The 26259-nt window shown below is 42.2% G+C and overlaps 1 protein-coding gene across 7 annotated transcripts in view; it reads left to right on the top strand.

Annotated features, from left to right (window-relative positions):
* Positions 1–26259, top strand: part of CACNA1C (calcium voltage-gated channel subunit alpha1 C) — a 416406-nt gene that overhangs the window by 305872 nt on the left and 84275 nt on the right. For 6 of the 7 annotated variants that reach the window (XM_071422178.1, XM_071422182.1, XM_071422181.1 and 3 more), the window contains exons 11-21: positions 436–462; positions 2426–2586; positions 3387–3612; positions 9563–9770; positions 10590–10710; positions 12524–12638; positions 13710–13830; positions 13958–14027; positions 19615–19747; positions 21301–21430; positions 25304–25363. In XM_071422178.1, the coding sequence (XP_071278279.1) occupies positions 436–462; positions 2426–2586; positions 3387–3612; positions 9563–9770; positions 10590–10710; positions 12524–12638; positions 13710–13830; positions 13958–14027; positions 19615–19747; positions 21301–21430; positions 25304–25363 (1372 nt within the window). The remainder of the gene's footprint in view (positions 1–435; positions 463–2425; positions 2587–3386; positions 3613–9562; positions 9771–10589; positions 10711–12523; positions 12639–13709; positions 13831–13957; positions 14028–19614; positions 19748–21300; positions 21431–25303; positions 25364–26259) is intronic. The other variant, XM_071422179.1, reaches the window with a different exon arrangement.

Genomic DNA, 26259 nt, shown 5'->3' with positions numbered 1-26259 from the left:
AGCATTATTTTTACCATTATTGTTTCATAATGTGTGTATACATCCTGAAGTGACAGGTGATGTGTGAAAGCAACAAGTCTGTCTGTATAAAGTCATACATATTTTAATATAAGAAAAGAAATAGTGACAAAAATAAAAAATAGTCATACTTCAGAAATAAATTTGGTAGCAGTTGTAGAGTTCACTGATACCTACAGGTGGTAGAATGCCACCATGACTTCTGCTTCATGAGTCCTACCAACACACAAGATTTGGTTATTGGGGAATTCTAGCCAAGCTCAGTGCCTACATTGACTTACAACAGATGGAAGGGAAAACAGCATGGGTTAAAAAATGCATTGATCTTCACTTTGTTTCTTTCTATTGCTTTTTTCACAAAAGCCTGGGAGGTGTGGGACAGCTTTAGAGACTCTAATGGCAATTCTTGTCTTTCAGGCATCGGATCTCAAAATCAAAGTTTAGGTAAGTAAAACTGACTTTTGCTTTTCCTCCTTTCTACCATTTTTTGCTCTTTTCTGAAGTGGTTTACCACCAGCATTGTTGGGATGCAGTGGTGATCCTAGGACATCCTGCTAAATATGTCAGATTTCAGGTGTAAATTTTTTCTTAGTTTCACACTGAAATAAGGCACAGGGACTACTGACTACTGAAGTACCTATCTATGCTGCCTAAGTAACTCAAACCATAAAATACAAAATCAGAAATAAAAACCCAGTTCAACCACATGATTACACAACATCCATCAACATAAGCCCTGTCAACTCAAGGCTCTCTTTGTTGAATTTCTCTGCTTTGTTGCTTGTAAAGATTTCAACTGATGAAGTTGGCACCTTATTTGTGAAATTCTGCCATTCAGCCTGGGACATGGGGATCTTCTCTGATGGTGTTTGGCTTTCTGTTGACTCAGAGCTTTTGGAAAAGTGAAGCAGTCCTAAGATGGCTATTTCTGGGGTTTCACTGGAGAGGCTGACTGAACTCATGGAACTTGATTGCTAAGGTCCCTTTCTATCCCTTTGGTAGGATCTCAGCTACCTCCATAACCCTGAATTCAAAGTCAGGTTTATGAAATACTAAATGAATTTTCAGAATAACTGGGGCAAGTGTGTAACTGAGTCCTTCTGCTTACCTAAGAAGCAATGAGTAATGTCAATTTGGGAACCACATGTGTGACATCCCTATGTAAAGAGAGAAAAAAAAGCACAGAAAACACCACACATTGTCAGGTCCATGCACATTTGTGCACAAGTACACACAAAAGCATGTGAGATTGCAAATACTTTAATGACAACATGAATGTCTAAGTGTGGTGCCCACTTTGGAAGTTGGGAAGATTATTTCTTGTCCCAAATCCACTGCAAAATATGCAATGTATTTGTGATAGACTGGGTGCCTTTGTAAATTGTATAGGTGAAAAACCCTAGATTTGACTACCTCTTAAAATGTTGTTGCAAAATCCTTGTTCACATTGTGTTTACATGGTCTGGCTTTAGTTCCTATGGATTAGAGCCCTGATCTCAAGCATGTCTCTAGTTTGCCACTGAAAATTATACACAGGGCAAGAATAGCCAAGAAAAGTTCTTTCTCCTGTAACATGGTGCATGTGTGTGTCACTTCAGACACACACACACATATGTATGTAGTATCTATATAAAACTATTAGATTTAATATACAGTGGCAAGTGTTGCCTGGAAACTGGTTGCTATGCAAGTTAAATTCTGAAGAGTAGGAGGTGTGTAATTAGCTTTAAATATCTTCTGTGGTTAGTAATTACCCTGAGAAATCAGTGACACAAGGGGATGTGTTCATGGAAGGCAAACTTTAAAAACTCTTGATTAGCAAATGGTACCCTTAGTTCCCTTAGTCACCTTTGCATGAAGGTGAGATGCTGAAGCCCCCTAAATTTTGGGATTTTTTTTCAGAACTAGCCCTCGTATAGGGCTTATTTTTGAATGTTGCTGAATGCTGGAAATGTTCTTTGGATTTTATTTGACCTCACCTCTCCAAAGACTTAATCCTTCAGCTCCATGTGATAGAGTATCTTTCTATTGACTGTCCTGAGGCTGGGCAAGGTGCTGTTGCAGGCCACAAGAATCAAGTACAAGGAGAATATTTATTTTTGAGGCAACTGAGCTAAAAAAATCACTTGAGGTTTCAGCAGTGGATGTCTTACTTAGATAAAAGTATTGCTTGAAGCTCTTGCAAATTTGTTTAGGACAAACTTTATTCCTATAGCTATAGGAGGGTTGTTCATAAGTGTTGACTCATATGAAAGAGTGTTTCTCAGGGTGAACTTGAGTTACTCCCTACCATTCTTAAATCAAAGACTAGAGTCTTAAATCAAGACTAGAGTCTCTCTTAACAGAGAGCTGCAATAGCCTAAAGATCCCTCTCTGAAAAGAACTTTCCTTTCTTCAATTTTTCAAGTCGCTACTGGCGCCGATGGAATCGATTCTGCAGAAGGAAGTGCCGTGCTGCTGTCAAGTCCAATGTTTTCTATTGGCTGGTGATCTTCCTCGTGTTTCTCAACACCCTCACCATTGCCTCTGAGCACTACAACCAGCCAGACTGGCTTACGGAGGTCCAAGGTGAGGAGGAGCTGCTGGTTCTGTTTATTATGGAGGGTGTAAAAAAAGGGAGATGAGAGAAGAGCTGATGCATTAAACCACACAGTGTAAAGGGAGTGTGCACAGCTCCAAGCAGTCCTGTGTCTGTGGAGGATCCTAAAAATTACAATTAACTTATCTGCTGTGGTGGGAGAAGTAATAGAAAAGATGTAAAAACCTCCTTTCCAGCCAAAGCAGTGTTCCATTAGGTGTAAGTGAAATCAGGATATTATGCTAAATTTATATTTGCAGCAACTGGATTCCCAATTTATGGATAGCTACTGGGAACCTCACATTGTCCAAGGTTTCCCCTGAAATGGCATTTATGATAAATTCTAATTATTAGGGAGGTGATGAAGAGTGATTTGCAAAGTTCTTCTGTCTGCAGAACAGCTGAATTCTCTCTGGAGGTGAGAGCAGCTGAAAAGGCTTAATTAAGCAACAGTAGGTAGCACAGCAGCTCTTCTATTCCCACTCTCCTCTGCAGATGACGGGTGTGAAGGCAGGTTGTGCAGGGAAGGCGTGTCCCTGCCACTGGAGGTTGTGTAATACATTGCAGCTGTATGTGCAGTACATGAGAACTCCTGCAACCTTCTTGCTAAAACATTTCTGTGAATGAGCTGCCCACGCTTTTCTTTGCACCCATTCTTTGACCCAAGCTATACAAAGTTAACTTTTAAGGCTGATCCTTAAAATGCTTTCTTAGAAGCAAGGGCCAATAATTAATTGTGATGATCTTTTGACTAAGTTTCCTTAATCTGTTTCTTTTTGCTTTCCATGAGACACTGCCAATAAGGTGCTGCTAGCTCTTTTCACGGCAGAGATGCTGCTGAAGATGTACAGCCTTGGGCTCCAGGCCTACTTTGTGTCCCTCTTCAACCGCTTTGACTGTTTCATCGTGTGTGGAGGCATCCTGGAAACCATCCTGGTGGAGACAAAGATCATGTCACCCCTGGGCATTTCAGTCTTGAGATGTGTGAGACTCCTCAGAATATTTAAAATTACAAGGTACTTTATTGCTTCTTTGGGGCTGGAGGAGGGCTGCTGCTCAATACACAATATGTATGGGTACAAGTCACTCACTTCCCTGTTTATTTTCACTTTTTCTGCCACTAATTAGGTAGTGAGAGTGCTAGATTAACAGTCCTCATCTTCTGAAGTCTGTAACAGGATGGGGGGAGGGCTGTACAGACTGGACATCTATGCCCAACATGAGGGGTGAGGAGTCTGGCACAGACAGCTGGAAACACCTGATACCACGTAAAGTGTTAAACTGAAATCTGGAATTTAGTGTGAACTGAGCTCTACATCTAGTGTGAACTGAGCTCAGGCTCTTACAATTCTCTGCAAAAGCCCAAGGAAACCAAAACAGCAGATAGCCTTGTGACCTCCTCTGACGCTTTTTGATGACAGAGAGGAGCCTGAAAGGCTTTCAGCCAAAACAGCATTTGACTGAGGAGCCCATGCCAGCTCCAGCAGACTCAACAGTGACCCGAGTGGGAGACTGTGTCAACACCAGCAGCCATAGGCAAAGGATGCTGCCAGCTATTCCCCTTCCAAGGAGTCCATCACAAAGCAGCAACTTTATGAAGAAACCAGACTTTTTCCAGCTTCTAATATCTCCTCTTTTCCCTTTTCATTCTTTCCCCTCTCCCTCTGCATAAAGGCACAGCAATATCTATTAAACAGGCACTGCTTGCTGAGCCAGGTACCTCCAAAACACCAGCTTGGTTTGGCAGGGCTTTTTCGGCCTGAGGGGAGTTTCTAAGAGAGATCAGCTCCAAACTTAAGAGCTCTTGCAACAAATCCATCCAAGCTCTTGCCCCAGGTAGCCCAAGGTCTGCCTTTTCCCATGTGGGCACCAGCCAGCGCCTTACAAAAAGCTTGACTGAGGTGGTGAAAGAGTTCTTTTTCTGCCTGCCCAGCCATGAAAGTGGCCCTACACCCCCAACCCCCACCAGAGGAAATTTCTGACAAATTTGAGATAGAAAACACAGCACATGAGAAAAACAAGTCCAAAACTGGAAGATAATCAAGATGGCTGAGCTGAGAGGCAGAATAAAAAACAACAGACTTGGACTTGTGCATCATACAAGATTTGTCCTTAAAGCTTCTGAGCCTCAGATCTCTGGCAGGATGGATGGATCTCAGGGTCAGATGGCAGAGACAGAAAATTGGTTCACAGTCTCAGAGAGAGAGGCCAAAGCAAGCCTACAACTGCTCCAAAAGGGGGGAAAAAAGTGTTTGGATGTGTGCTCATAGAAGAGGGGAAAACCTTCCAGAGGGGAACATTCCCTCCCAGAGAGAGGAAACAAGAGTTTCCAGCAAGAAATAAATAGTGAGGATCTCTGGTCTGGGGATTGTTTTTCCTGAATGTATCCATTCCCAAGTCCAGGCCTGGTTTCTGAGGAAAGCAGTAGCTGTTTCAGGCACTGGGTAATCAGATACACCCAGGGCAACGTACCAACAGCTATAAAAGCATGAGCTTCAACATAGCATCCTGGAGAGGTCATTGTTTTTTCAAGACATGTCTCCAATCCTATATAAGCTAGCTAAGAGAATTCTCTAATAGAAAGGCAAACACTGAGAGAATATCATTAAAACTTTAGAAAGCCTGAGCTGGTGGAGTACTCACATATTCCTAAAGCTTCTGGCAGAAATGTGATGATGGAGCCAATCAGCAGTAGGACTGGCTACATTTGCCTTCACTCTGCAGCACAATTAAAATACAATTTTGCCTGGAAAAAGTGTTACCTGGAATATGTCTCCTGCAATTTGTGCATGGGTCTCCGTGTAAAGCACAGAGCTAAGGAAGAGCTCATGATGCATAATGTATTAATCAGATTTTTCTTTCTTTCTTTCCTATTCCTAAAAGATTGACAAGTAGGCTGCAGTAGCTTCAAATTTATATGTTTTGTAATTATTCATAATTTTCTTCATAAGTCTTCACTCTGTGGGTGAAGTTCACCCTCATGTGGAAGGCCCTAACACGAGCCTCCAAAGCAATATTTTAGGCTCATTCACACCTTGCAAAGGACAGAATACCTTGGCATTAAAGCCAAACTTTTACTTTCTCTAGTAAATTACACTTTTTTTCTATTGTTCACTCAGCTCTAAATAAAATGAGGATTTATTCATGACATTATCAGCACTGGTGGAATACCCTACCCAAGTGCAATGATAATTCAGAAAGATACAACACTGGAAAGCTGGGAGGGGCAGGAGGAATTATAGAATTATTTGGTTTATCTCAAACAATTATATAGAATTATTATTGTTTTAAATCAAACAATAATTATAGAGTTATTTGTTTTATATCAAACATACATTCATGAGCATGGGGACATACAGTAGAAGTGAGAATCGTGAAAATCTAGGATATTAAAAAGGTACAAATCAAGAAAATTACTCTGGTGAGAACATATCAGATGGTAGACTATTCTTTATATATTTGCATAGATTTCCCATGGTAAACACCATGCACAAACAAATTCTGGGTCATCAAGGTGATACAATTCTACAAGAAACAAAAAAATAGCTCCATAATAGAATAGAAACAAATAAAGATACCATCAGATGAACAATGCACCCTTTTAGAAACACTATTTAGAATTTCAAGACCAAACATTTCTTCCAAAATAATAAATACATTAGACAAGCAGACAATGTAATCTGTTTTATTCTCCCTAATTTTTAAAGTGCTGTGCAGAACATCTCACTTTGCTATGAGAAGACAAATTATTTTCTCATTATAAATAATCCTTTACTGCTTTATATATATTATAGCCCTTTGTATTTAAAAAATAAATCATATAATTGCGACAGCATACAGAAATTTGATGCTTTCTACCTAATCCTGCCACTAGGTAAGTCACTGTTAATTGTAGGGAGGAGAGACAGGGTGCCCCATTTTTTGTACTTTCTGTCAAAAATCACTGTCAAAGTGGTTTTATATGGGATGAACAGGGTGGGAAGTTTCCCAATAATGAGTCTGTGGCTGCTGCTTTAAACTCTGCATCTGTGATTGCCAGAGATGGGATCCTAAAGATACAGGGGAAGGCAATGGAGAGAGAGGGAAGGGAAGAGAGCAGAACAGGTGAAATTCTAACCCAGGTGTGGAACAAACATCTTGACTTCTCTGCATCATTCCTCCACTTTGAACAGCAATCACAATCAGGTCCTGCTCACCTGGGGGTCTGCAGATCCTCATTCATGGCACCCTCAAGGGCCCAGGATCTGCAGTGGGGGCTGTCAGAGGTACATCCATTTCCCCATAAATCTGAGACAGCAGCACTGCTTTCTCTCATACTTCCCACTAAAAGCTGCCTGGTCCAAACCCTCCTATTCAATCCAGCATCCAGTGCTGATTTTTCCTTTGTAGTAAGGTGATTAGCAGAGAGGATGAAGTAGTGAGACCCTTCTTTGTCTGGGCTTCAGCCATTGCTGACATGAAATCCTTGTGTTTCACTGAGAATCCCAGATCTCACTTTGAGGGAGTTCTTGTTAGTTCTGCAGCCACCAAATGGGACAGATGCTACCCTCAGGTAAGGCTTCTAGGACCCTGAGATAAGACCATTGTTATTTTCACATCCTAGTCATTTCTTATCCTCTCCTTTTTCCTTTTTCTTCTTTTTTTTTTTTTTTCCCTGATTGGTTTATTCCCCTTATTGGTTTATTTCCCCTTTATTGGTTTATTTTCTAGTGGTCCTGTATTTCTAGCTTGCACTAGTACACAGATAAAACAGCACTAATCTTACCACCAGGCCATCTCAGTTAATTGCTTGAAGCTTCATACTTCTATAAGAATCTGAATGCCAGGTATTGAGCCATTTGTGGAAATGCAGAGCTGAGAGAAGTCTGCACGGTTGTGAGCTGAGATAGCACGGCCTTTAAGCTTAAACTGAGTCACTGGGACTGCTCAGATTTGTAACAACTTTACTGCTTCTTAAGGGCACTGCTAGAAAGACCTAGAAAATGTGTGTCCTGGCTGACATTGGGGAGCTTGGAGATATTCTGGAGCCCATCAACCTCTGCTTTAAGAATGCTGAATTCATTTGACTTTCATCAGACTGAATTTTTCCCTTCTCCTGTGTCACTTTCCCTTCTTTCTAAAGTGTGAAAGTATGTGAGCTGTGAGCATAACTGCAAACACAGGGAGCTGTTACATTGCACATTCCGTGTGGATATTTGGTGGCACTGAGCCCACAGCTTCCATGCCCTTACCTTTGCTCTGTAGTTTTTCATTGCTCATCTCTTTAATTGCAGTTAAACTTTAAAGCATCCTAGTTTTCTCTGAAGTGCTGAAGCTGGGCTGGAGGGAAAACATCACAGCTCTCTTTGAAGCTCAGTCCTTGGAGATGAACCTGCTGCTGAACTTGAGAGGACACAGTGATGTCCCTCTGCAGATCAGATTGCTAATCTTCCTGAAGTAACTGGGCTGTCAGGCAGTCCTGCCTTCCACAGGACAAGAAAAGTATTCTTTTCAGATCAATATTTTAAAAATATTAATTTAACTAGGATTTTAAGAACCCTTGTCTCTAATGAGGATGTAGACTACCTTCAGGAAAAAATGATGAGTTGAAGGATAAGGCTTCCACAGAAGAGCCAGTGTACCTATCTGCCATCCCTTTTACCTGCAACTTTTGTCTTCAGGGAAAGTATGGTTAAAAACACAAGAGTCCTCTGAGTGAAATGTTCAAAGCTGTGGGCCCTGGGAGAAAGGACTAGAGGGCCTTGGAGGACTCTCAAAGCATAGTGGCAGGCCAGGCAGAAGGAAGAACACAGGCAAACCTTGCTGGATTTTTGACCTGTGAAAGCTGTTGAGGCTTTGCTAATGAGGTGGTGTATCAAAATGAGGTGATGGGAGGATGGCTGTGAATCCTCAGCCCAGTCTGAAAGCTCTGCCAGCCTCAAAGCACAAAAGAGAAGAGCTCATGACCAGCTAAGCAGTAGTTTAGGAGTGATTGAGCAGATGCAAGACCAAAGTGGAAGGTGCTCATGGGTGATGTGGTGAATTCTTTGGAATTTTTTTCTAAAGCCTCTTTCCAGCTTGTCACTACCCTGCAGGCTGACAAAGAATGCAAACTTACATGCTGCAGTAAACGTGCTGCTGGCATCTCTCTGAACCCTAAAGTGGAACCACCAGGGCAAGAAATCCTCTCCCTGCATCATACATGAGTCTGAACTGGGCACAAGCCTGAATACCCTGGGAGAAAAGGTCTTAACTGTCCTATCTCTTGAATGAAGCCATTTGAAAATGTTCTGCAGCCTGTTTGAAGGATTTAAAAAAAACCCAAAAAAACAAAACAAAACAAAAAAAAAAAAAAAACCCAACAAAAAACAAGTGATGCTGTGCTCTTCCAAATGAGTGTAGATCTGGAGTTTGCTTTAGGGTCCTTGTAAAAGGAGCCTTGATATCTTTCTCATTTCTCCCAGTCCCAGAGAGCCCAGCAGCCCCTCTGTGAGTGAGCCCAAGCACACACTCACACACTCCAAATTTTGGGCAAGTTTGTATTTGCATCCAAACAGTTTCCCCATCTGTTCTTGCTAGTTATTACAGGCCATTCTCTGGAGTGAGGTATTCTTGCTGCCACAACATCTGTGAGTGCTGTAATGAGGTTGGTTAGAATGTAACTCACTGAAGCAGCAAGAACTAATCACTGTATATTGATAGAAGATGTGCAGAGCCTTAGATGGAGAGTGCTGTAATAATCTTCTGGGTGTGTGTGTGGAGGGGGGGATGGAGGGAATTGTGTGTGTACACGTGTGGTAGTAAAATTACTCATTAGCTGCAGTAGGTCTCGTTATCTCAGGGAGGCACATCAATGATTCACTGCTTAACAGGGTGTTTGGAAATGCCTGCTTTACACAGAAGGCAGCCTGAACCAATATCCTGTGCAGTCCATGAGCACCTGTCTGGAACTGAAGGAATTTTAACTGCTTCTATTTTCTCTCCCAGATATTGGAACTCCCTGAGTAATCTTGTGGCTTCACTCCTGAATTCAGTCCGCTCCATTGCCTCCCTGTTGCTGCTTCTCTTCCTCTTCATCATCATCTTCTCCCTCCTGGGGATGCAGCTCTTTGGGGGCAAGTTTAACTTTGATGAGATGCAGACCAGAAGGAGTACATTTGACAACTTCCCTCAGTCCCTCCTGACTGTGTTTCAGGTAAGGGCACGAGTGGTCCCCCTGGGGCCAATATTTTGGTTTTTTATGGAGCAAGACAGGTCCTGCAGCCTGACAGTGCCCAAGGTGGGGCTGGACCCTGACAGCTCCAGGATCAGGGTGCCTGGTTCTGCTGCCAGCACAGGGTATTCCCTCCCAAAGTAGGAACCACACATAAAACTCGTGTGTGTTGCAAGGCCACAGACAAAGGGGTCTGTCAGGGCAGGACAAGAGAACAGCCATTGCCAAGTCCCAGGGCAGCACCTGCTGCCAAAGCCCAGCCCTGCTGCTGTCCTCCCTGCTCTGGGGAACAAATACCTGCTCACAGAAATAATCCCATGGCCTTTAAGCCCTCTGCAGCCTTGGGAGTGACCCACCAAGAGCATCAGGACCATGAATTCACTGAGATGTGAGGAGAAGGGAAATGGCCTGGAGGGCTGTGCTGAGGGCAGGGCTGTGCAGCCTGTCTGAAACAACAGGCATAGGAAGGAAATGCTTGGAACTACAGGGACACTTGGATGGATTTGTCCAGGAGAGCCATTGCCTTCAGCCATCATCTTCGAGAATACACTCTTTGGGGCTTTTTCACACTCTGAGCATGGGCCTTCTTTGCATTTTCTTTGTTCTGTGGTTTGTTTTTTAGTTTGGTTTTGTTGGTTTTTTTTTTAATATTCTAGATGGACACTGCCAGAGTCTCCATCAGCTCCATGCTGGGGGAGGGGGTGTTCTCTAGGACAGTGGGTATCTTTGTGTTAATGGGGTTTTCAAATTCTCTGTGTGGTCTAACACTGTATCCCTTATTGGTGGGAATGTGTCATTTAGATCCTGACTGGGGAGGACTGGAATTCGGTGATGTATGATGGGATCATGGCTTATGGCGGCCCCTCTTTTCCAGGAATGTTGGTCTGTATTTACTTCATCATCCTCTTCATCTGTGGAAACTGTATCCTTTGATGCTACTCTTTTCTGCAAGAGGGGATGAATTAAAACCACTATTTACTTTGTTATGTCAGAAAATAGTGAATTTCACACCTCATGTTTTTGCCTTTTCCCTAGGTCTGAATTTCAGTATTGCACTGCCAAAAGTTTAAAAAGTTCATTTTGTTTTAGCTGGTGCTAAGGCATATAAACAGCTGTAAGAGCCAGCTAAATGCCAGTTCCACATGCTAGATTTTATTTAGTACCTTTACATGTTTAGTGTTTTTATTTTTCATTCCTGTTAATTCACTCATAGGTTTTTCTTTCCTGCCTTCTCCACAAACTAATCTCTAGTGTTCCTACGGTACTTACTGCATTTTTTTTTTTTACTTTAATGTTTTTTTTAGTAATATATTCCATGTGCTTCCATCCAAACCTTATGTGGAATAAAAATATGTATAATCTGCAATATGCTATATACAAATGCTGTAGTAGGAGTAACATATGTTTGACATAATTGATTTATGTGAGATCATGTATTAATTCATGTATAAACTAACAGGACCTGTGTTCCATTTCAGTCCCTGCAATCTGTGTGTTCTTCAAACAGAAAATGTTGTGCTCTGTTATCTTCCAGCCTGTGCTGGTCTTGAATAACTTCAGTTCTGTCTGGCTTTAAGGTGAAGTGAGGGCACTGTACTCACCCCAGGAGGCACAAAGCACATTGCAGGATTGTGCTCTGAGTGTCTCTTCACAGGAATTTGCATGTAACATAGAGCTGCCATTCTGTTCCCTATCTCAGTTTGCTCCAAATTTGTCCATGTTTAGTTTCTGCTTCCCTAATAAATGGCCCTCCTCTGTCAGAGGTGACATTTCTTTTTATACTGATGCTTCTATAAAGCCGCCTTATAGACTCAGCCCAGCTCTTCTGGCCTTTGCCCATAATTCACATCTCTCAAACCCTGTTATGTGACATTTTGGTTGACCTGCATGCCCTCACTTCAAAGTGAGGTGGTGCAATTCCACTTATCTGAAGGTCAAGGTAGGCAATCTGGCTGACAGCTTAGAAAAAAAGCTACAACTTGGATCCCCTTGTGAAAATGTGAGCCAACTCTACAATGCTGGCTGACTTTGGAGCTTTTAGACCTTGGAGCCCAGGGAGGGGGGGATGTCTGTCTTTCCAGACTAAGCCTTGAACCAGGGTTTGCTTAAAAGTTATCGTGGTATAATGAGACCTACACTCAAGAAATGTATAAAACAACCTTCTGGTCAGATTTGTAACATGAGGTCTGAACACTGGCTGGTAACACAAGAAAATAGTTGTGATTCCTTGCCCTGCAGCTACATGGGCATGAGTGGCCATGCATGGACTCTCTGCTAGGAGATAGCAGAGTTGTCAGCTCAACCCTTCACTGTCCAGACTAAATTAACCTTAGAAATGCTCAGCAGAGTCCTGTGCTTTCTGTCCATAAAACCCACTGGTGCAACCTAAACTGTCAAAAGATGCAAAGCATTCCATACTCCTCTTATGTTCAGTGGGATCCTCTGCACAAAGGGAGACACTCTTGGAAAACTGGAAACTAAAATGTAAATTTGTAAATCTGCTGTTTTACATCAGCCATTCTGTTGTGAAATTTTGAAAACCCACAAAGTGTGTTATCTGTGTGGAAGGAAGGTGTAGGTTTGTGCATGATGGATATGCAGTTGTGTGAAATGGAAGTTTAGAAAATCCAAGAGATCTGATGACAGGTTGCTAAAAATCTTCAATTAAGAAACCTTTGGTATAATCTTTTTCTGCAGTTTTCAAAGCCTGTTTTCTTTAAGTAGCACACAAACAGATATCCTGCTGAATGTATTTTTGGCCATTGCTGTGGACAACCTTGCTGATGCTGAGAGTTTAACATCTGCACAGAAAGAGGAGGAAGAGGAAAAAGAAAGGAAAAAGCTAGCTAGGTAAATCCATTTGAATACACCTATCTGCACACATTCCTGTAATTACATACAGCATGGATATATATGAATATGATGCCTATTCATACATGTGTCTATATGTAAAATATATCATTATCTGTATGTGTATAGGTTATATATGTGATTAATGTAATTATATTTGTAGTTATGTATATATAAATTTTTATGCAAAGGAACTCCAGCTGTAAGACAAGAAAGTGTGACCTAGGAGTCCGCCCTGTTGCAGTGAGGTGACTCCTAACTCACACTTTGTACAACCCAAAAGCCTCTCTGGAGTTCAGCTCAGAGGAAAGGAAGTCTGGGTTACTGATGAGTTTTCAGAGCATCAGCAGAGAATGAGTATGAAATGGTGTCAATCCCATTTGAATCTCCCTACTATCCTCTGATTGCTTTGGGCCATGAGGCATATTTTCTGTCATTCCCACCATGAGATTTAGCAGCTTCTTTTTTCTTTTGATGCCACATGCTGTTCTTCCCTTGCCAGTTCTTTTAGTGTTTCTGCAGACACTTAAGGGGCACAAGCTGGATGAGGAGCTGCTCTGTCATTCCCAGCTGCCAACAGCAGGGAAGCCTCTCTTTACTGGTTATTCCTATTCACTGTCTTCCAGGCTGCTTGGAGGGGATCTCCTGTGCAGCTCTTTCTGCTTCATCCTGCATCCAGCTCAGCAGATTTCCCTCTCTCTAGGGGTGCAGTGAGGGGCAAAACTCTTGTAGAAAATCCAGTTGGAAGCTCACAAGATACGGGTTGAAAATGGTCCATGCCTTTGTCATTGGGTGAGCAAAGGGATCTCAGCTGACAGACCTAAAATATGCATTTTCACAAACACATGCCATTGAGAAAGATGAAAAATAAGGGACACCTTATAAAAATAGATCAGAGCCTCTGCCTTTGCCTGCAGATGAGGACAAGGTGCAGCCACTGGTATGGAAGCTGAACTCAGAACAGAGATGCCAGCCAGCTGATTGTTCTCATGGTGTGTGCTGTACTACATGAAGCTCCTGAAAGGGAAGCAGCTTTGTAACTCTTTGGTTTTTATCTTGTAAAATTGCTAGGACTGCTAGTCCTGAAAAGAAACAGGAGATGGAGAAAACAGCTGTGGAGGAAGAGACAAAGGAGGAGAAAATTGAGCTGAAATCGATCACTGCTGATGGAGAGTCCCCACCTGCTACCAAGGTAAGGTCTGCTGGCAGCCAGCACTCTCTGTGCAGTGATAGCATGAGCAGCTTGGGTTTCTAAGGGAATGAAAACTGTCTGCCTTGTCTGATAAAGGCTTTGATGCTTCTCCTTCCATTTCTGTCAGATCAACGTGGATGATTATCAGCCCAATGAAAATGAAGAAAAGAGCCCTTATCCAACAACAGAAGCACCAGGTATACATCTCCTTCCTTGTACTCCTCACTCAACAAAGCTCCAGTTGCTAATGTACACAGAGCCAAATTGTGGTAGGAGGTCTGCTGGAAATGCTTTCATGGTGGGACAGGATGGTGTCCTTGCATGTGTTTGCACAGGTGTGGACTTGGCCCTTTGAAATCCCTATCCTGATCAGTCATATTTGATTTGGTTCCCTGTAAAGCTCTTTATTGGAAAATACAGAGTTTTACAGAGAACCAAATAATATAAAAACCTGTTTGAAAATATACATATGACACTGTTTTCAGTGTGCTTTATCAGTACTCAGTGGTCAGGGGTCTCACAACAGAAGGTCATGAAAGGGAAAGTGCTGAATGCCTTTTTGCACTGTTTTCTAATCAAAAAGCACAATGTGACACAGCATAACTCTAAAGGCATAAGATCTCAGCCTAGAAGTGCAAGGAACAAGCTGGAGCATTAGTTAGGCTGGTTTTCAAGTCAGGTGGGCCCAATTAACTTCATTCTCAGATACTTGAAAGATTGGTGGAAGAAATCTCAGAACTTTAAGCAGTGTTCAAGGACCCAAATGGGGGGTGGAATTGGAGCTAGTCAGTTCAACTTCCATTCTTGGAAAAGTGCTGGAACAAAGGATTAAACTATATAACCACAAGATAAAGAGATGATAAGCAGCCAACACAATCTGCCAAGAGCAAATCACATCAAGCCACCCTTATTTTCTTCTGAAGGGGGCTGAAAACACTTGAAGACAGGAGAAAAGAACTAGATGTCATATTCTTTAACTTTGCTAAGGCTTCTGACCATCTCTTACAGTGTTCTCATAAACACACTAGAAAAATCTGATCTAGATGATGGTGAAAGAAATTATCAAACCCCTTATGGGGAGTGATAGCCCGAGTTTGTACAACCCAAAAGCCTGTCTGGAGTTCAGCTCAGTTCATTGTTAATGACCTGAATGATGGAAGAGGCAATATGCTTATTACATTTGTGGATGACATGAAGCTAGGAAGGACAAGAAGTGTGCTGGAGGGCAGCATTAGAATTCAAAGAGCTCCTGAGGTCCTGGATAAATGGTCTAAATAAAATTGAAAGTGCCAGGCTCTACGCATAGACAGGAATAAACAATTCACAAATAAAGGATCTTAGGTGACAGCTAGTTAGGTAACAGTCCTTGAGAAAAGGATCTGAATCTTATGACCACAAGCTCAACAGATGTCAGCAACAGTTTGCTGTCTTTGAAAAGCAAGTAGTGAGATTTATAACACAGAGAAAGAATGAGCCTTTTGTCCAGTTATGGGTTTGTTTGAACTGGTCAATGGAAGCTATTCAGAGCAAAGCAATTGTTTTATTGTGTTCACCATTGATAAGATCTCTGGAATCTGGAATATCATATCTCTTTTTGGGTTAAGAGAAGTGGGGATGAATAGAAGAGAATGGTGAAAACAATGCTTACAGGTAGCAAGAACTAAGATTGGATAAAATTTGCTCATTTGACTTAGGAAAGGCAGGAGAAACATCTTCATATTCCTAAAAACCTTCTACAGATAGGAGGAGAATTATTTCCATTATGAAGCAACAGATTTAATAGGATTCACAGCAGACAGAATTTTCTAATGGTGAGGCTGTAAAAGTTCACAGAGATGGTTGTGGAAGCCCAGCACCACTGCATGTTGTTAAGGACAGGACAGAAAATGTCTCGCAGAAAAGGCTTAGATATAATAATTAATTGGACCTGGCTTGGCAGAGGCATGAACCAGAGGGCCTTTTGTGATCCTCCCTTGCTCTGCTCTTGTGTGTTTCTGTGATTATGTAACAGGCTATAATAGGCTGTAAAACACTTTCTCTTCTATTCCATGACTCCTAATAAATAAATGTCTGATAATAGGTTGATTTGATAGGGTAAAAAAGTACACAAGAGTTCATTTTGAGTAGATGGACAAGAGCTTCAGACAAGAAAAATGGAAATCTGTTCATTGCATTTGATTTTCAGTACAAGAAGTCCTCACATATGCTGTACTTGTATTCTTCCATATTTATAGCAAATTTATCAGGAGTAGAGTGTGGTTCTAATTTGTGCAATGCTATTTTAACACTGCCTGAGGAAGGTCACTCTGGATTTAATCCTTCCATCACTTCTGCAGGCCCAGGCACTTACTGGACACACATCCCCAGTTGCTACAGGGTTTGTGGGAGTCCTTAGTAAGAAGCACAAATTAAAACAGCTTGATACAGTTTTGTTTCTCAGCTGGCTTGGATTTGCAGAAAATTACATTTTTTTCAAGTGAAACAACAGTCATCTGAATGTCAATTTTAAGTCTACTGCTAATAGAATTGATGTTTATTTACTTTCTGTAGATAGCTTAGAAAGATAAGCTCGTAAATGAAAAATATAACAAAACACTACATCTACTTTTTTTTTTCTTTTTGCCATGCATAGAATTAGAGTGCAGAAAATGAAGTGAAAACACTTTCAATGCCTGCCTCAGGGTGCCAATCTCTGTCTTAGCGTACTTTTGAACACAACCTAAAATTTGAATGGATTATCAGGTTTTCTCCTGTCTCCTATTAGAAATGCAAAGGGACACCATCTTACTCACTTGCCATTGTATGGCATCAATGCCATTTCTAAACAGGCCTTTTCTCTGAATTGTTTGTCAATTCTTTGTGAAGACTGAAGATTCAGTGTTCAGAAACCATTTCCACTGGTCACTTCATTTATTTTTCCTCACATAGGTCCTTTCCTAACCTACCTTGCACATTCTCTGCTTGTTTCTGCTCCTTAAAGCAGTTTTCTCAATAACCTCTCCTGACTCTGCTTGCTGCACAGTGCTGCTCCTCAGCCCCAGAGTGGCTGCAGCTCCTCAGGTCACCTGGTCTCTTTTTAGGAAGGACAGACTAGTTCTCCCAGAGATTTGTGTACACTAGAAGGATTATTATGATGATATGTTTATTACAGGAAGACAGGGAGCTAGCCTTGCAGTCTAGTACAGAAATAGACAAAGAATTCGGAACGTCAGATGAAGGTAAAAGCCTGGGATGATTCATGGGAGCTTGAAGCAAAATAATGTCCTTATAGGAGAGTTCTGGTCTTTGTACAGTAAAAAAAAAAAACTCCACATCATCGAATTTCCCACTGATGCTGCCCTGTGGCCTGTTTGTGCTTGTCTCCACAGCCAAAGAGCATTTGCTTCTACAAATGTGTGCAGCTGTGCTGCTCCTATATGGAGGTAGATAGCATGGGCAGTGACCTGGGATGAGGCTGTAATCTTATTATTCTTTGTGAATTTGGCCCTCAGTGTTTCCTTTCTTCTGTGCCCTAGACTCTAAGTGAAAAGTAGAACATTGCTCTTTATCTATGGCTGAGGAACTGAATGTGTTTTTCAATCTGAAAGTATTTGGTTCCCCGAGTCATTAATCTGTATTTCTTGCTGTATGGCAGACAGGAGAATAAGAGGAGAGGAACAATGTTCTTTATGGTCTTCATGGGGCTGATCCTTCTGCTGAGGGTCTATTTTCCAGAGGCATTGCTCCATGCCCATTTAAAAGTGTATTTTAAGCATTCCTCTGAGTAATAAAAAAAGAATGATCTCACATTGAAGGCCCAGAGCAGGGACCCAGAATACTCTTCTTAAGTGTGAGTTTCAAATATCCCACATGATCCCAGGCATTGGTTTTCTGGCCTGTTCAAGAAGAAAAAGAATTTGCTTACCTCACTCCTTGTCAGCCTCCTCTGAAGCCCATAGATAAAAGGTGCACGTGCAAGGTATGGTTATATTACATAAACCTGCACATTAACCTTAGCACCTATTTTACAAGTCCCATGTAAAAAAGTACTTCTGAAAGATGTTTCTTTAACTAATAAAGCCTGTAGAAAGAGTATTATGAAGTATATTGCACATAAAATTGAGCTGTTAAAAAATAGACTGACTTAAAAAGTACAAACTCTATGTACCAGCTCAAACATTTATGCAAAGATCTATCAAGTGAATTTGAGCTGAACTCTTGGTACTGGAAGTGTAAAGAAAGAATCCTATTTACATGTAATAATGGCATGCCTTCAAAAAGGGTACTTTTCTCCTCTCTCTGATATCTAGATCAGGATCTGTGCTGATTCATCTGTTCTTTCTGATGTGTCCTGTAAGCAGATCAAGTGCAGTATCTCACCCTAAAGGAACACCATTCCTGGAGCTTATCTCCCTTTATGGACTCAAGATGAACCTTTTAATTAGAGTATCCTCCTTTGCACTGCCTGGAAGATGAATCAGTTGCATCTAGCATGTCAGGCTCCTTTCTTAAAGATTTTTTTCCTGTCTTGCTGATTAAGTGAGAGGATTTGGATCTTTAAAACAGCAAAATCCTATCATGTCATTTACAAAACAACATCTGCCTTCAGCAGGTAGGAGAAATCCTCAAAGGCAGAAGCTTTTCTTTCAGGTACCACTTAGCCTTCATCTCTGCATTTTCTATCTTGAGGATGCTCACTGATCTGCCTGGAGATGACACAGGTTCAAGAGTCTCAGCCTCATTCCCATCTTTCTGACCTTCCCTCCCCCACTAAATTATAAAAGGGGACAATTTTAAGACTTTCTGATCAGTGTAAGTCAATGTGCATGTACTCACTGTTTGTTCTGGGGCATACATGTGCTCATCCAGACACAGCTCCAGATGTAGCAGCAGCTCCATGGAGATGCTCACAAATAGAAGAAAAACAATCTTGATAAACTGGAGGAATGGTCAAAGAGAAAAAAATATGCCCTTCAGTACAGATGAGGTCTAAGTGCCACTTTTGGGAATAGTCAGCAGCAGAAATGCAGAGGGGGGAGTGACAGGCCAGATTGTTGCTCTGTGGTAAATAATCTGTGCTTTGTGCATATCTGACACTGATGGCAAATTCATGCCAAAGTATAATGAAAACTCTCCATGAAGGACATTTAACAAGAAGATAATATCACAAGATATAAGAAGTAATCTAGCTTTCATCTGAAGCAGTAAAACCTCAACTGCAGGTTAATCCTGCAGACAATGTGGAAGCAAGTAGCAATAGTGATCAGAGACCTGGGGAACACAACACCTCAGGAAAGGCTGCTGCTGTTTTGCTCTAGGAACCAGATATTCTCCCAGAGGCTGTGGAGCTCTCAGGACTGTGGTCCTCAAATGCAAAAGCTTTCTGCAAGAGGAAGGCAATTTTTAATTTTCTGTGTCCATGGAAAACAAGAAAACAAATAATGGATCTAGACCTCAGAAAGAAAGATTCAAATGAGCCATTAGAAGACAAACCTTAGAAAAGCCATATAAAACAAACCTTTCTGTTTGTTTTTTTGCAGAAGGAACTGTGAGGCATCTGAGGAGAGTGTTTTGAGGATGTTGTAGGCTTACCAGCACTAATGGTTTTACAGAGAGACAAGACCAGTGTCTGCCAGGGTGAGCACTGGGTAAAGGGCCCTGCCTCAAAGGAAGGAAGGGCAAGGAGACTCAAGGCTTCAGCACCCTCTTTTAATGGTTTTTAGCTCTAGTTTTGACAGAGACAAATGCCTCAGCTCATTGGAACGGGTTGTGTGTTGCAATAAAAGACAAAAGTGCTTCTTGCAGCAGAGGAAGATGAGGAAGAACCCGAGATGCCTGTCGGCCCTCGACCTCGCCCGATGTCTGAGCTGCACCTCAAGGAAAAGGCTGTGCCCATGCCTGATGCCAGTGCTTTTTTCATCTTCAGTCCTAACAACAGGTACTTGAGAGATTGGTTAGCCAGAAGAAAGAGGTGAAGGGCTGGTACCCCTTTCACATTGGGCCACAAAGGCAATGAGGTGCAGAACTCCCTTTCAGCAGTTCATACCTGAGGCTTCCTTTGACCCACCTCTCCTTTAAGGCATGGAATCCTCTGAAACCACAACTGTAGGGAAAATATTCAATGGGAGTTCATGGCACATGCAAGGCTGATTGAGGACACAAATCATGAAAGCTTCAGAAATAAGGGACACAGAGGCAAATCAGTAATTGGAATTTCCTGACACATTCAGGTCCAAACTGCAGGAGAGCCATCATGCAATCAATCAAGTGGGAGGTAGAAGTTTCCTGTCCTAAGGGCTGCCCAAAATCCACTCCCAGTAGGGAGCTCATGTGTCTCTGCTCATTGCTGCACATCAAGAATGAGCAAAAAAGAGGAAATGAGAGGGGGAGGAGAGTCCATAGCTCTGAGAGGAGCCTAGGGAGCACAGTCCTCCTCTCACACTTCACCCATGGGCTCCTGCAATGCAGGATGTGTTGTCACACCTGCCTTTCAATAGCAGATGTGCAGGACCTGTGTGTGGAGGGCTGTTAGGAGCCAGGTGAGTTTATCTTTGCAAGGGTACAGCAGTGAGCTCACTGCCCAATGCGCTGTGCAGCACCACATATTCCAGTGTCTCTCCTAAGGACTCAGCCTTCAAACACAGCCCAGAGGAAAGCAGAGCTGTTCCTGCACTGCTGAATTCAGAGCCAGTTTTGTCCCAGCAGAGCTTGTGCCACTCCTCCTTGGGTATGTGTAACAGGGAGGGACTGAGGATGGCTGGGGCTCGTGGACTGTAATGCTAGCTTTGCCACCCACCCCCTGTCATTTGTAGAACTAAATTAACCTCTGCAGTCATCTGTAAAATTGCTGTAATAGGAACTTGGAGCCCTAACAGCCAAGAGTAGAGCTAAATAGATTAATGAAGTGCCTGTAGAATTATGCACAGAGCTATTATGGGGTTTAACTCCTCACATCCTGCTACCAGCATATGGAAAGTGGTATAATGGTCTCCAGTAAGCAAGTTTGATGGGAGACTGCTCCTTCTTTACCTTCTAGTTTCCCACTAAGAGCACCAAGTGGGTCTATGTTTAGCATACAACCTGCATGGTATGATGTTTCTCAGAAGTCACTTGCTGCCCTATATCCATTTGGCCAGGCCTGTGCTCTTTAGCAAGGTAGAACCCCCCTCCCCAGCTCCTGTTGAGAGAAAGCTCAGAAAGACATTGGCACCCTAAAACCTGTTTCTGGTGCCTGCCTCCTGAATGAATCAGGAATGGTTCCATAAATGAAAGCAAGGGATATAATTCTGGGCTGGCAGGTTTCAGACCACATGGAAATCACAAAAAGCTCTGTCACAGCATTGCCCTGCACACCTTGTCCCTGTGCTGGGGCAGAGGGAAGATGCTCTGCAGGGCAATCCTCCAGTCCTGCTGGCAGAGAGGAGGGGGGAAATGTTTCCAGGTCTTGCTGTTCTTTGAGAGCTAAAGTTGTGCCTCTCCCGTCTCTTGCAGGTTTCGTGTGCACTGCCATCGCATCGTTAACGATAACATTTTCACCAACCTGATCCTGTTTTTCATCTTGCTCAGCAGCATCTCCCTGGCAGCTGAGGACCCCGTGAGACACCTCTCCTTTAGGAACCAAGTATGCTCCACATCCTCCTTCCCTCACTGGGAATTGCAAGTGTGGGACAAGCTGATCGTGATTTGAAGCCAGGAAAGGCAGAAGAGGCTGCATCAGAGGCTTGGGAGTGCCTGCCTTCCATGATTTCTGCCTTTTGTAGGCTGTGTGTGAAAATCATTAGGTTTTTTGCAGGAAACATGAGTCAGTGCAGAATCTGGCCTCTAGTTCACTTCAGAAGTGTGTGTAGGGAAAGGAAGAACAGGAGGCTGAAGCAAAATTATTGTTCCCTGGGATTAAAGCAGTAGAAATGAGCTTTAAAAACATTGATTGTGGATACAGATAATTCAATTTTGAGGGATTTTCAGGTTCCCTGTGGAACATTTGTTCTGCTGCCACATGCTGTCTTTTAAACTAAAAAGCCCAGGGCCTGATTTTCATTTTATTCACACTGGTGTAAATCAGGAGTAATATTCCTGAGTTTGATGCTGTCACTCTGGGGGAAATTGATGTCATCATAGTTGGAATCAGATGGTTTGAACACAAGCTGCAAAGCTATCATTAAATTTGAGATAACCCTCAAAAAAATGCTGTGCTCCTCTCCTTACCTGCCTGGGGAGAGAAGAGGAAGGCATTCAGCATAAAGATACATTCTCACCCTCTTTCCTGACCATTCTTATTTGCCTTTTGAAATGTTCATTGCTCCTTTAACTTTGCCAGTGGTTGTTTCCATTAGTCAGGAGTCATTGCAGAAATGAGGAGTCAGCAGACATATCACTGCAAGGCCTCTGATTTCTGGTGTCTGCAGTGGCATTTTGGTGCCTCGATGCCTGAAGAGTTTGCTAGGATTGAAGAGTGGGATGGTTTTTTCCTTGTTTAATAATACAACCTTAATTTAATGCTCCCTGAAATATCCTGGCCTGAGCATGCATTTGAACACATATGTGCATGCAGAGAAGGTGTTAATGGAAGTCTATTCCTGAGCATATCTCAGAGTGGCTTTGCATTTTGTCCTGAAGGAGGATGCTAAATAATCCAGTCAAACCTGTGCCACCAATAACCCATTTGTGCACAAATGAGGGTGCACACCATGTAGGGATAACTGAATGCCAATATGTATTAATGCTGCAGCATGTCAGCTGGCAGATGGGCTCCTGACATGCCACAGAAACTGTCACAGAGTCTGTAGCAGAGACATATAAATGAGATGGAGAAAAAGAGTCAGAGCTGGTTGTTCTGGATTATAGAGCTGAAGGTTTGAGGCAAAGCATTGTTTTGTGTATATGTAAAGCCACTGGTGTTGCATGAAAATCTGTGTTTAACTTTTGCAGGTACAGAAGTTTAAAATGTATCATACAAGGGGACACTGGCAGGATGTTTGGGCTGTAAATGTGACCTGCCTTGGCACTGTGACAGTAGAACAGTGAGATCCTGTCCTGCCCTGTGCCCACATGGAGGCCTGGGAGGAAAAGGAAGAAAGCAAGCTGAAATCAAGCTGAAAGCAAAGCTGCCTCTGCCTTCACTCAGCATGAGCCTGTGCTCCAGGACTTGTGCAGAATGGGGATGCTGCTGGCACAGACTCTCCCAGAGCAGGAAAACAGGGACAAAAATGACAAAAAGCTGCAAAAATTGATAGAGCCCAAAGACAGCCTTGAGAAGAATTTGGGATTAATAAAAGCCCAGCAAGGGCTGGTGGAGAGGCTAGGGGTCTGCTCTTTCCTGGGGCAGGCTGTGTCCTTCTGTGTCACACAGGGCTCAGGCAGAGAGTACCTGGAAGTGCCAGCCCAGTCTGACCAAAAGCCCTTGAAGTCCAAGCAAGTGCTAAGATTGTGCTCACCATATTCTCCTGTTAGCACCTTGACAAGGTGCTCATTCATTTCAATATGTTCTAGAGCGAGTTCATATTTAGATAATAACAAATAGGCCAGCTGATAAATGGGACTGCCTGCACAGGAGGGGCAGTGACCATTTTCATTAGGCATGACTTCATCCTTGCTAGCTGCACCTTTGGGGCCACGTTCACCAGTGTGTTCCAGATCCTTTGCAGGCCTCTGCTGAGGTAAAGCAGCAACAGGTACAGCTTAATTGCTCACTTTAATCAAGTTTGCAGCTTCTTTATATTGCTGGAGTCATGCAAAGCAGTTAGAGAGTTCCCATGAATCTGGCCCATTGATTATAAAATTACTCCATTGATAAAATAATCAAATGTCAGGACTTACAAAGCAGCAAGGCAAAAGGATATTTCCAGTTGTAATGTAAGTAAATTAATATAGGTTAAAATCAAGATCTGTCCCTTTGAAGTGGCCCTTTCTTAATTCTCTAAGCTGCAAAAATTGATAGAGCCCAAAGACAGCCTTGAGAAGAATTTGGGATTAAAAATTGAGCAGTGACCTGGAGAATTTTGAGTCACAAGGTAGCAGTAAGTGATACATCCCCCCATTTGACTTGCAGTATCTGCAATTCAATCCAGATTTGGATTGTGCTTAAATAGTGCAATGTGAAATAACCCTGGAGCTTGCAGTAGCTGCCCCTCTGCATACCAAGCTGTAAGAATTTAGCCACCTATAAATCTAAGTGAGGTTACAGGCACTGAGATACAATAAACCCCTGTGGGATGGGAGCAGGCAGTTTCCTGCTTTATGTTTATTAGTGTTTTAGCAGCAAAGGTCCAAATTTCACAGATTATCAGTTTTCTACAGCTTCCATGTATTGGCCTTCTGGTTTAAAACATGTTTATGGTAAAACAGCAGTAAACCATGGGCATGATACTTCTGATGTTCAACATTTGTAGTGTAGATAGCACTAAAGTGGATTGGGATGTTAAAATATATTGGAAACAAAGAGAGTTTAATCCTAGTCCCATAAATCAGTGAGAAAGTTCCCATTTACTGTGGGATGCCAACATATTGGCAATGAAGGACATTCCTGTCCTTGATGATGCTACTTTGAAAGCCCCTTTACACTTCTAGACTTGTCACTATCTCCTGTGAGGCCACTTTTTGTGGTCTGCTGTGCATGCCATGAGTTTCTCTATCACCAGGCCCAGGTTCCTGGGAATGATGAGCATTTCAGCTGGCTGGTTGTTCAGGATGCTAATAGAAAGATGCAGGATCTAAGTTAGGCACCTTTAGCAAATGAACAAATTATGGTTGCAATTCAAGGGCTGGGATTCTGTTCAATTGGTTATTGTTATTCATTCTTTGTTATTCATGCTAACCCAGAGCAATTCAGGACAGAGATAAGAAATAGCTAGAGTATGATTTTGCAGTTTGCTTTCCTTCCTTTGAGAGAGGCACAGGACAAGACTGAATGGAAGTTAATAAGAAGGAATCTCATGTTTTCCACTGAGAGACCAGGCATTCTTTGTACTCTCAGCTTGGAATCCTATTTGGCAAAACCCTTGAATGTTCTTTATGAGATTTAAAAAAAAAAAAAAATCCTACAGCAACCAAAAAGTTATTTTGCCTCTATAGTGCTCATGGGATTGTAACTCAGGAAAGATTTCATGTAATGTGCTTCTTGTCCTCTGTGCCAGGACCTTCACTGCATTCAACAGGACCTTGTTCCAAAACCATTCCCTATAGAGTCATCCTCATTCCCTCGTGAAAAGAACTCGTGCATTTGATTTTAACTGTGATTTCCCACTCAAGTGATCACTCACTGACCTACCCTCCCCACTCCTATCCCCTTTTGTTTTTACAGATTCTCTTTTATTTTGATATAGTTTTTACTGTCATTTTCACCATTGAAATTGCTCTGAAGGTAAAGTGCCCATCTTCTCTACCATTACTTGTCCCCAAGCTTTCTGGTTTTCTGCCAGTCTCTGTTGCTAACACACACGCCTGTTTGTTCTGGATCACGCTCAGTACCACTAACCCAACTGTGCTTATTTTTCAGATCCTAGGCAATGCAGACTATGTCTTCACTAGTATCTTTACATTAGAAATTATTCTTAAGGTAACCAATCTGAGAAATACACTTGTTTTCTTCTTTTCTTTCTCTTTCTTTCTTTCTTTCGCTCTCTTTTTCTTTTCTTTTTTTTTTTTTTTAACCCCATTATTATCTCTGCACAAAGGGTTGTTTTTCTTTTCATTTGACATTTCTGTAGTTGCTTTAAAAGTCTCCTGGGGAATTTTCATATTCATACTGGTAATTGAGGGCCTATAGCAAAATAATGCTTTTTAGGGGAATTGCAATGAAAGGATGCAATGTTGGGAAATGTAAGAGAGAACCAAGAAAAAGGCCATCCCCTGATAAATTTCTCCTCTATCCTGGCCAGTGTTTCCAAAACATGATTTTTCTGCTCTGCAAGAAACTCTGAATGCACACACTTCTTACACAGGCAAAGAGAAGGTCTCTATTCTGCAGAAACCAGCCCAAAGGGTGGCTGATGACTTCTGTGAGCACAGTGAAGTAGGAGGCAGGGAGCACAGTGCAAAACCTCACTTTTTAGGTGTAGAGAGAGAGTCAAGAGTACAAATCTCTGAGACACCTCTCAAGGACAGTAGCTGCCAATGAAAATTGCTGCACCAAAACCCAGCTTCCCATTTCCCCGAACGTGCTCTATACCAAGGGGAATGCACAGGAGAATGGTTTAGCTTGGAAGAAAATAAAAATAGGCTGCCTTGTTCTTAACTCTAATTTTCTCAAATTGGTAGGCTAATAATTTAAATAACAGTAATTGAGCAAAGTTCTGGCTTTCTAAATGCTAGGTTCACTTGGCAGCTGTTTTGTTTTTTTTTTCTCAGCAAGCTAGTTCTAAGTGCTGGCAGGCAGTGCCTTAGAGTTGCTCAAATTTTCAGCTCAAGACCCTAATAACAGTATCTATATGGAAGGCTGGCAAGCAGGGTGGC

This window comes from Agelaius tricolor, unplaced genomic scaffold (genome assembly GCF_023055355.1).
Source record: "Agelaius tricolor isolate 1412-34295 unplaced genomic scaffold, bAgeTri1.0.p SCAF_3, whole genome shotgun sequence".
NCBI classification, from domain to species: Eukaryota; Metazoa; Chordata; class Aves; order Passeriformes; family Icteridae; genus Agelaius; species Agelaius tricolor.
Note: the sequence above shows the minus strand (reverse complement) of the source record. Positions and strands in the feature narration are given on the sequence as shown.